General features: G+C 42.8%; 1 protein-coding gene across 1 annotated transcript in view; it reads left to right on the top strand.

The window, feature by feature from the left end:
* The window catches only part of NAIP (NLR family apoptosis inhibitory protein), a 55,015-nt gene extending 43,766 nt beyond the window's left edge, over positions 1-11,249 (top strand). The window contains 6 exon segments of the mRNA XM_032287178.1: positions 1,085-1,160; positions 1,162-1,244; positions 10,779-10,820; positions 10,823-10,852; positions 10,855-10,979; positions 10,981-11,249. Of these exon segments, the coding sequence (XP_032143069.1) occupies positions 1,085-1,160; positions 1,162-1,244; positions 10,779-10,820; positions 10,823-10,852; positions 10,855-10,979; positions 10,981-11,178 (554 nt within the window). The 3' untranslated portion in view covers positions 11,179-11,249.
* The last annotated feature ends 219 nt before the right edge of the window (positions 11,250-11,468 follow it).

Genomic DNA, 11,468 nt, shown 5'->3' with positions numbered 1-11,468 from the left:
CCCAGCTAATGTTTTGTATTTTTAGTAGAGACAGGGTTTCACCATGTTGACCAGGATGGTCTCGATCTCTTGACCTCGTGATCCACCCGCCTCGGCCTCCCAAAGTGCTGGGATTACAGGCTTGAGCCACCGCGCCCGGCCAAGACTCCATCTTAAAAACAAACAAAATAACAGTGAGTATAATGAGAGATTTTTTCAAGTTGTACAAGGAATTTACAAATATTGAAAGGTGAGGCTAGAAAGAGCTTTGAGGTGCTGGATTAGAATTGGAAATATTGGTCTGGCCTCATGGCTTTTAAACCATGAACATACATAAACAGAGGTCTCTGTGTATATGCATTGATCTCCACATGTCTGTACACACACACATACATATTTCTCAGCTCAGTCAATGGAGAGACTAGAAGGCACTGCAGTAATAATGAACATACCAAGTACTCAGATGTTGATTTCTAAATCCGGTCCTTCCTTAAAGGAACAATGGTCCTTGCAGAATTGGCTGATGCAAGAACTGGGACAGGGAAAGAAAACAGTAAGGCTGGGACATTGTTTTATGCTAGAAAGGACTCAATATATTTGCATGCGTCAGGCCTCAGAAGTTGAGAACTTTCTAGTGATCAAGTGATCTATAGTGTGCCATACTAGGAAGAAGTGAAAGTGAAAAGGAAGGTTCTAAGAGTGGTGGACTATAAGGCTTTAGGGCCGGGAGGGAAGTGCAGAATCACTGAAGATGACAGCGGGAGGTGGGATGGGAAGGGAGGCCGCTGTAGAGCTGGGAGAGGAACCTGAAGGTCAGGAAAAGCTTCGTTCTAAACGATGAAATGGAGATCTAATTGGCAGCCTGGATTTCAGTGCAGGAGAGATTGACTGGTAGAGGGTGGTGGGGGATCTGTATGGAGGTAGCGAGGAGGCCAGAAGTGCGTGCTGACCCTTCTCTTGCCCTAGGAGAGTGACAGGAATAGCCTCTATGCCCCATGGAGCTTCCTGGACAGCGCATGATGTTTACACCTCACATGAGTTTCAGATTACTGTTGCAAAGAAACAAAAAGTACAAAGAGAATAGCTTTTTGGTCTTTTCTGATAGCCTACGGTTTAGGTCCTTTTAATAATCTGGAAGAATTGATCCTACCTCCTGGGGATAAACTACATCGACTGACCAAACATCCAGCAGTGTCAGCAGCTTCACTGTCTCTGAGTCCTCTCATTTTTCTAGACTTTGAACGATGACAGCGTGGTGGAAATTGGTGAGCTAAAGTGTTTCAGCTTGCATGGAAGCTAGTGGTATAGTCAAGCTGTCTGCTGCAACGTGTCTATAAAAACATTTGCCCCTCTAGAAATTTTCAACCCACTTCCTCATTTTCACTATCGTACTGTTCCCTCTAGTGTTCTTCTGTGGATTTAGGTACATTCTGGTCAGATTTGAAAGTACAAAAAGGTCTCCCATTTGCAGATATACAAGCCCTCCAATCTGTGTTCTCGTCACCTGGTGTTTCAGACTCCTGGCCGCATAACCTCCTAAGTACTCTCTTGTAAAACTGAAGATGAATATACACACAGAAAAGTGCAAAAATCATACGTGTACTGCTCAATGAATTTTGTTTGAGACGGAAGTTTGCTCTTGTTGCCCAGGCTGGAGTGCAGTAGCATGATCTCGGCTTACTGCAACCTCCCCACTCCCGGGTTCAAGTGATTCTCCTGCTTCAGCCTCCCAAGTAGCTGGGATTACAGGTGTGCGCCACCACCCCCGGCTAATTTTTGTATTTTTAGTGGACACAAGGTTTCACCATATTGGCCAGGTTAGTCTCAAATTCCTGACCTCAAGTGACCTGCCCTCCTCAGCCTACCAAAGTGTTGGGATTATAGGCGTAAGCCATCATGCCTGCCCTAGAAATGTCTTTTACTTTGCTTTTGAAATATATTTTTTCAGTGAGTATAGAATTTTATTTTTGGCACTTATTTTCTCTCACATTTCTAGCTTCCATCATATCTTTTGTTTAGGAAGCTGTCAGTCTTTTTGTTGTGCTCTTGAAGGGGAGGGATTATCTTTTCCCCCCTCCTTTGGTGGCTTTTCTTTGTTTTCTTTTGTGGCAGTTGCTATGAACTTGTGTACGCCCCAGAATCCATGTGTTGAAGCCCTAACCCACAATGTGATTGTATGTGGAGACAGGACATTTTAGGGCATTTTCTTAATGGCCACCTGAGCAAACAACAGCAGTAGGCGTACTCTAACATGTCCTAGTGGATTTCCTTTGTATTTACTCTGCTGGTGGTTTGTAGAATTGATTGGTTTTGTGCCTGATGTCTTTTATCCGTTTTGGGAAGTTCTTGGCCAATATGTGTATAGCTTCTGCCCAGTTCTCCTCCATTCTTCTCTCTTCTACTTGCATATAGCAGAAGGACTCAACCTAATTTGGAAACAGGAGAGGCCTTTTTTAGAAGCTGAGATTTCTTTTTCTTTCTTTTTTTTTTTTTTTTTTGTTTTACTGAAGTGGAGTCTTGCTTGCTCTGTCACCCAGGCTGGAGTGCACTGGTGTGATCTTCGCTCACTGCAACCTTGACCTCCTGAGTTCAAGCGATTCTCCTGCCTCAGCCTCCTGAGTAGCTGGGACTACAGGCATGCACCACCATGCCTAGCTAATTTTTGTATTTTTAGTAGAGACAGGGTTTCACCATGTTGTCCGGGCTGGTCTCAAAATCCTTACCTCAAGTGATATGCCCACTTCAGCATCCCAAAGTGCTGGGATTATAGGCATGAGCCACAGTGACCAGCCTGAGGAACGGAGATTCTTTTTTTTTAATTATTTCTTTTTTTTTATACTTTAAGGTCTGGGGTACATGTGCAGAAAGCACAGGTTTGCTACATAGGTATACACATGCCATGGTGTTTTGCTGCATCCATGCCCCCGTCATCTACATTAGGTATTTCTCCTAACGTTACACCTCCCTAATCCCCCCACTCCCTGCTATCCCTCCCCTAGCCCCCCACCCCCAACAGGCCCCAGTGTATGATGTTCCCCTCCCTGTGTCCATGTGTTCTCACTGTTCAACACCCACTTATGAGTGAGAACATGCAGTGTTTGGTTTTCTGTTCTTGTGTCAGTTTGCTGAGAATGATCCATGTCCTTGCAAAGGACATGAACTCATTGTTTTTTATGGCTGCATAGTATTCCATGGTGTATATGTACCACATTTTATTTATCCAGTCTATCATTGATGGGCATTTGGGTTGGTTCCAAGTCTTTGCTGTTGTAAACAGTGCAGCAATGAACATATGTGTCATGTGTCTTTATTAACAGAATGATTTATAATCCTTTGGGTATATACCCAGTAATGAGATTGCTGGATCAAATGATATTTCTAGTTCTAGATCCTTGAGGAATTGCCACACTGTCTTCCACAATGGTTGAACTAATTTACACTCCCACCAACAATGTAAAAGCATTCTTATTTCTCCACATCCTCTCCAGCATCTGTTGTCTCCTGATTTTTTAATGATCGCCATTCTAACTGGCATGAGGTGGTATCTCACTATGGTTTTGATTTGCACTTCTCTACTGACCAGTGACGATGGGCTTTTTTTCATGTTTGTTGGCTGCATAAGTGTCTTCTTTTGAGAAGTGTCTGTTCATACCCTTTGCCCACTTTTTGATGGGGTTGTTTTTATCTTATAAATTTATTTAAGTTGTTTGTAGATTCTGAATATTAGCCCTTCATCAGATGGGTAGATTGCAAAATTTTTTCCCATTCTGTTGGTTGCTGTTTCACTCTAATGTTATATTTTCTTTCGGTGTGCAGAAGCTCTTAAGTTTAACTAGATCCTATTTGTCTATTTTGGCTTTTGTTGCCATTGCTTTCGGTGTTTTAGTCATGAAGTCCCTGCCTACACATATGTCCTGAATGGTACTGCCTAGGGTTTCTTCTAGGGTTCCTATGGTGTTAGGTCTTATGTTTAAATTGTTAATCCATCTAGAGTTAGTTTTTGTGTAATGTGTAAGGAAGGGTCCAGTTTCAGCTTTCTGCATATGGCTAGCCAGTGTTTCCCAACACTATCTATTAAATGGGGAATCCTTTCCCCATTGCTTGTTTTTGTGAGGTTTGTCAAAGATCAGATGGTTGTAGATGTGTGGTGTTACTTCTGAGGCCTCTGGTCTGTTCCATTGGTTTTTATCTCTGTTTTGGTACCAGTACCATGCTGTTTTGATTACTGTAGCCTTGTAGTATAGTTTGAAGTCAGGTAGCGTGATGAATCCAGCTTTGTTTTTTTTTTGCTTAGGATTGTCTTGGCTATGTGGGCTCTTTTTTGCTTCCATATGAAGTTTAAGGTGTTTTTTTCCAATTCTGTGAAGAAAGTCAATGGTAGCTTGATGGGAACAGCACTGAATCTATTAAGTTACTTTCGGCAGTATGGCCATTTTCACAATATTGATTCTTCCTAACCATGAGCATGGAATGTTTTTTCTATCTGTTTGTGTCCCTCTTATTTCCTTGAGCAATGGTTTGTAGTTGTCCTTGAAGAGGTCCTTCACATCCCTTGTTAGTTGTATTCCTCAGCATTTTATTCTCTTCGTAGCAATTGTGAATGGGAGTTCACTCATGATTTGGCTGTCTGTTATTGGTGTATAGGAATGCTTGTGATTTTTGCACATTGATTTTTGTATCCTGAGACTGCTGAAGTTGCTTATCAGCTTAAGGAGATTTTTTTTTTTTTTTTTTGAGACGGAGTTTCACTCGTTACCCAGGCTGGAGTGCAGTGGCGCGATCTCAGCTCACCGCAACCTCCATCTCCTGGGTTCAGGCAATTCTCCTGCCTCAGCCTCCTGAGTAGCTGGGATTACAGGCACGCGCCACCATGCCCAGCTGATTTTTTTTGTATTTTTAGTAGAGACGGGGTTTCACTATGTTGACCAGGATGGTCTTGATCTCTTGACCTCGTGATCCACCTGCCTCGGCCTCCCAAAGTGCTGGGATTACAGGCTTGAGCCACCGTGCCCGGCCTAGCTTAAGGAGATTTTTGTGCTGAGTTGACTGAGTCTTCTAGATATACAATCATGTCGTCTGCAAATAGAAACAATTTGACTTTCTCTTTCCCTAATACCTCTTTTTGTTTTCCTTTTCTTGCCTGATTTCCCTGGCCAGAACTTCCAATACTATGTTGAATAGGAGTGGTGAGCGAGGGCATCCTTGTCTTGTGCCAGTTTTCACCCATTCAGTATGATATTGGCTGTGGGTTTGTCATAAACAGCTTATTACTTTGAGATACGTTCCATCAATACCTACTTTATTGAGAGTTTTTAGCATAAAGGGCTGTTGAATTTTGTTGAAGGCCTTCTCTGCATCTGTTCAGATAATCATGTGGTTTTTATCTATGGTTCTGTTTATGTGATGGATTATATTTATACATTTGCATATGTTGAACCAGCCTTGCATCCCCGGGGTGAAGCCAACTTGATCGTGATAAGCTTCTCAATGTGCTGTTGGATTGGGTTTGCCAGTATTTTACTGAGGATTTTTGCATCAATGTTCATCATGGATATTGGCCTGAAATTTTCTTTTTTAGTTGAGCTTCTGCCAGGTTTTGGTATCAGAATTATGTTGGTCTCATAAAATGAGTCAGGGATGATTCTCTTTTTGTATTGTTTGGAACAGTTTCAGAAGGAATGGTACCAGCTCCTGTTTGTATCTCTGGTAGAATTCGGCTGTGAACCTATCTGCTCCTGGACTTTTTTTGGTTGGTAGGCTATTAATTGCTGTCTCAATTTCAGACCTTGTTATTGGTCTATTCAGGGATTCAATTTCTTCCTGGTTTAGTCGTGGGAGCATTTAAGTGTCCAGGAATTTATCTATTTCTTCTAGATTTACTGGTTTATGTGCATAGAGGTGTTTGTAGTAATCTCTGATGGTAGTTTGTATTTCTGTGGGATTGGTGGTGATATCCCCTTTATCATTTTTTATTGCATCTATTTGATTCTTCTCTTCTTTTTTATTAGTCTGGCTAGCAGTCTGTCTACTTTGTTGATCTTTTCAAAGAACTGGCTCCTGGATTTATTGACCTTTTTCTCTAGCTGCCCTTAGCATTTTTTTCCTTCATTTCAACCATGGTGAATCTGATGATTATGTGCCTTGGGGTTGCTGTTCTCGAGGAGTATGGTGGCCTTTGTATTTCCTGAATTTGAATGTTGGCCTGCCTTGCTAGATTGGGGAAGTTCTCCTGAGTAATATCCTGAAGTATGTTTTCCAACTTGGTTTCATTCTTCCTGTCACATTCAGGTACATCAATCAAATGTAGATTTGGTCTTTTCACGTAATCCCATATTTCTTGAAGGCTTTCTTCATTTCTTTTCACTCTTTTTTTCTCTAGTCTTGCCTTCTCACTTTATTTCATTGAGTTGATCTTCAGTCTCTGATATCATTTCTTCTGCTTGATCGATTCAGCTATTTAAACTTGTGTATGTTTCATGAAGTTCTTGTGCTATGTTTTTCAGCTCCACCAAATTGTTTATGTTCTTCTCTATGCTTGTTATTCTAGTTAGCATTTCGTCTAACCTTTTTTCAAGGTTCCTAGTTTCCTTGCATTGGGTTAGAACATGTTCCTTTAGCTCAGAGAAGCTTGTTATTCCTCACCTTCTGTCAATTTGCCTGCTTCTGTCAATTTGTCAAACTCATTCTCTATCCAGTTTTGTTCCCTTGCTCGTGAGGAGTTGTGATCTCTTGGAGGAGAAGAGGCATTCTGGTTTTTGGCAATTTCATCCTTTTTGTGCTGGTTTCTTCCTATCTTCATGGATTTATCTACCTTTGGTCTTCGAAGTTGGTGACTTTTGGATGGGATCTCTGAGTGGGCATCCTTTCTGTTGATGCTAAAGCTACTTCTTTCTGTTAGTTTTCCTTCTAACAGTCAGGCCCCTCTGCTCCAGGTCTGCTGGAGGTCCACTCCAGATCCTGCTTGCCTGGGAATCACCTGTGGGGGCTGCAGAACAGCAAAAATTGCTGCTTCATCCCAGAAGTGTACCTGCCAGATGTCAGCCAGAGCTCTCCTGTATGAGGTGTCTCTTAAGATAAATGGGGGTCAGGGAGCCACTTGAGGAGGCAGTCTGTCCCTTATCAGAGCTCAAGTGCTGTGCTGGGAGATCTGTTGCTCCCTTCAGAGGTGCTGGGCAGGGATGTTTAAGTCTGCTGAAGAAGATCCCACAACCGCCCTTTTTCCCAGATGCTCTGTCCCAGGAAGGGGGAGCTTTATTTATAAGTCCCTGATGGGCTACTGCCTTTTTTCAGAGATTTCCTGCTCAGCAAGAAAGGGGTCTATTCACAGTCTGCCTGTAGAGGCCTTGCTGTGGTGTCCCTTATCAGAGCTGGGCTCCACCCAGTTGCTGTATAAAATTCCCGGAGCCTTTGTTTACACAGGCAGTTTAGGACCGCCTACCTGAGCCTCAGTAATGGCGGATGCCCCTCCCCACCCTGAGCTCGAGCTTCCTGGATGGAGCTCAAGACTGCTGTGCTTGCTGCGAGAATTTCAAGCTAGTGGATGTTAGCTTGCTGGTCTTTGTGGGTGTGGGACCCGCAGAGCCAGATCACTTGGCTCCTTGGCTTCAGTCCCCTTTTTTTCAGGGGAATGAGCGGTCCTGTCTTGCTGGCATTCCAGGTGCCACTGGGGTATGAGAGAAAAAAAAAAAAAAAAAAAAAAACTGCTGCAGCTAAAATGGCTACCCAGTTTTGTGCTGGAAACCTGGGGTGCTGGTGTTGTAGGCACAGGGCTGGGGGTGGGTAGTCTCCTGGTCTAAGGGTCGTGAAGACCATTGGAAAAGTGCAGTGTCTGAGCCAGAGTGCTGGAGTGCCTGGAAAAGTCCCTAATGGCTTCCCTTGGCTAGGAGAGGGAGTCCTCTGGTCTCTTGTGCTTCCCAGGTGAGGAAGCAGATGCTCCACCCTGCTTTGGTTTGCCCTCCTTGGGTTACACTCACTGTCTAACCAGTCTCAATGAGATGAACCTGGTATCTTGGTTGGAAATGTGGAGAACACTCACCTCCTGGCTCGCTCTCGCTGGGAACTGTAGACTGGAGCTGTTTCTATTTGGCCATCTTGGCAGGAGTCCCAGAATATCTTGGAACTGAGATTTCTATTGAGACCTGAAGTAAGAATGACCCAGGTACAGTTGGTAGAGGAGGGACTGAAACATTTCAGAGGTAATCACTTGTGTCATAGCCTGGAGTTAAAGAAAACCAGACATATTTGAAGCACTTAGGGGGGAAAAAGAGGAATGTCCAGAGCAAGAGGCAAGAGTTGAGTTGTGAGAAAAAGACTGGAGAGGAAAGTAAAAGCCTGACTGGAGAGGGCTTTGAATTGTGTGTTACAAGGGTTGGATCTCATTTTCTTACGGATCAGCACTGTTATTTTATAAATGTTATTTAAAAAAAAAAAAAAAAAAACTTACAGCCTTTTTTTTTTTTTTTTTTGAGATGGAGTTTTGCTCTTGTTGCCCAGGCTGGAGTGCAAGATCATGCTGGAGCATGATCTTGGCTCACTACAACCTCCGCCTCCCAGGTTCAAGCAATTCTCCTGCCTCAGCCTCCGGAGTAGCTGGGATTACAGGCATGCACCACTATCCCCAGCTAATTTTGTATTTTAAGATGGGGTTTCGCCATGTTGGACAGGCTGGTTTTGAACTCCTGACCTCAAGTGATCCACCCACCTCAGCCTCCCAAAGTGCTAGGATTACAGGCGTGAGCCACTGTGCCTGGACTTACAGCGTTTTTCTTTCTTTTTCTTTTTTGAGACAGAGTCTCATTCTGTTGCTCAGGCTTGAGTGCAGTGGTGCAATCTCGGCTAACTGCAAACTCTGCCTCTCAGGTTCAAGCGATTCTCCTGTCTCAGTTTCCTGAGTAGCTGGGATTATAGGCATCCACCATCAAGCTTGGCTTTTAGTAATGATGGGTTTCACCATGTTGCTCAGGTTGGTCTTAAACTCCTGACCTCAGGTGATCTGCCCACCTCAGCCTTCCACAGTGCTAGGATTACAGGCATGAGCCACTGTGCCCAGTCACAGCATTTTTCTTAAAGGCCTTGTTTCTTCCTGATTATGAGGAAGAATTGAATGACATTAAATTTTATGGTTTCTTTCATCATTTACTGTAAATTATTTGTGTCTTATTCATCTCACTACATTAGGTCAAAGCTTTCCTTAGAACTTGAATCTCATACACAGATTTGAGCCAATAACCCCTGTCCCTCTCCCTCCCGAGAGGATATGTTTTCTTTTCCTAGCCCCCAGCAGAGTATGCCTGGCCCATAGTGGGAACTCAGTAAATATTTGTTGACTGAATAAAGCTTACTTTTCTGTTGCTTCTTCTGATGGACAGCTGAGAGGCCATTGTTTGCCAGTAGTCTAGTAATGCTTAAACTTTACTGGTTGGAAACAGCATTCAGACACATCACAGAACCAGCTAACCACACAATATGAAGCAGGAGCTACGGTGAAGCAGAGGAAAGAAGGGAATGAATGTGGAAGACCTGAGTCTTTATTCAAGTCCCTCCAGAAGTGTCTTTCATGTGGGGGAATGAGAAATACCTCTTGAATGTTACTGAAGATACCTATTCAGGACATAGCTGAAGACAATTCCCCAGTACCTCTGTTCTTTAACCTTAGTCAAGCTACAGCCATGGATCATAGATTGAAACCAAACTGAACCTTTGCCCAAATTAGAAAAAGAGGTTTAGCAATGAAAAACAAGGCTGAGCATGGTGGCTCATGCCTGTAATCCCAACACATTGGGAAGCCAAGATGGAAGGACTGCTTGAGGCCAGGAGGTTGAGATGAGATTGGGCAACATAGCAAGACCTTATCTCTATAAAAAATTGAAAAATTAGCCAAGTGTGGTGGCTAGTCCTGAGTAGCTAGGACTCAGAAGGCTGAAGTGGAAGGATTGCTTCAGAAAGTCTAGGCTGCGTGAGTTATAATTGAATCACTGCACTCCAGCCTAGGCAACCAAGTGACACCCTGTCTCAAAAAAAAAAACCAAAAAACAAAAAACCCAAAACCAAACAACAAAAACTCTGCTAGGTACTCATTCCAAAGCCTGGTCAACCTATGTTCATTGAGAACACATGGTGTGCCCAGCTTCCATTTCCTTCAGAGCCCTTAGTATCAAAAACAGGATGGTCCCTTCTGGGCAACAGAAATAGGGCATAGCAGTGGACAGTTGGATAGCATGGCTTTAGGAATGTTACATCCCCTTCTCTGTAAAAGGGGAGACATAGTTGCCACAATCTCTGAAGTCCCTTATAATTTAGACCAGTTTATAGGCATGATGTGCCTTGGCATGTGTCCTCCTGTGAGACCAAAAGAGCAGCTCATATTTGCCCAGGGTGGCGAAACCCTCAGCACAACGGCATCAGTGCTTTAGGGCTTTGCAAATGAAGTCCTTCTTTCACTGTACTTTTTTGGTTTCTGCTTCTCCGTTAGATTTCTGCCAGTTGGTTCTTTATTAACCTATCAGCTCTTTGGGGGTTTTAAGGAGGTATTTTAAAAATACTATATTGAGCTGGACACAGTGACACATGCCTGTCATCCCAGCTGCTTGGGAAGCTGAGGCAGGAGGATCACTTGAGTTCAGGAGTTTGAGGCCAGACTGTATAACATAGCAAGACTCCATTTCAAAAAATAAAATTATATTGAACACTTCCTACTAGTGGTGGTGGTGGGAGAGGAGGTTGGGTCAAATAACCTAGTCTACCATTATCGAAATGGAAGTTCTTATGATTCTATTTTCTTGAATGTTTTGTTTTTGTAGCCAAGGCAGCAATCAATGGAGGGTTCCAGAAACTTGAGAACTTAATCTTTCAATCCGTCACAAGATTACAGAGGAAAGATCAGAAATTTCTTTCAAGCACTGAACAAGCCAAACTTGCAGGAGTTGAATATCTCCAGGCATTTCACGGACTGTATCAAAGCTCAGGCCTCAACAGTCAAGCCTTTGAGTCAATGTGTGTTAACGACTGCTGTGCTTCATCAGACTGAACATGTTAAGCTAGCTCCTGGATGCAGATGATATTGCATTCTTTAATGTCATGAAAGATAGACATCCTTAATCTAAGTACTTAATTATTCTCCAAAAATGGATACTGCCATTCTCTCCCATCATTCAGAAAAAAAAAAAAATAAGATTCAGCTTAAAATTGCTGAATCAATAATTTGCCTTGTGGCACACTGAGGATGAAAAAAATTTGTCAAGTAATGCTAAAAACAGAATTATCCAAAAACATTTTAAACTATTGCATACAAAAGAAAATGTGTAAGGCTTGTTAAAAACAAACAAACAAACAAACAAACAAAAAACCAGTCCTGCATACTCATCACCAAACTCAAGAAATAAATCATCACCAGTACCTTTGAGGTCCTTGAATAATCCTCCTCATCTAAAGGTAAATCCTTCAATCAAGTTTATACAGCCAACCCTCCACTGTCCATGGTCAAAAGGGAA

The sequence above is a fragment of the Sapajus apella genome, unplaced genomic scaffold (assembly GCF_009761245.1).
Source record: "Sapajus apella isolate SASKATOON/1434 unplaced genomic scaffold, GSC_monkey_1.0 scaffold1, whole genome shotgun sequence".
Taxonomy (NCBI): Eukaryota; Metazoa; Chordata; class Mammalia; order Primates; family Cebidae; genus Sapajus; species Sapajus apella.
Note: the sequence above shows the minus strand (reverse complement) of the source record. Positions and strands in the feature narration are given on the sequence as shown.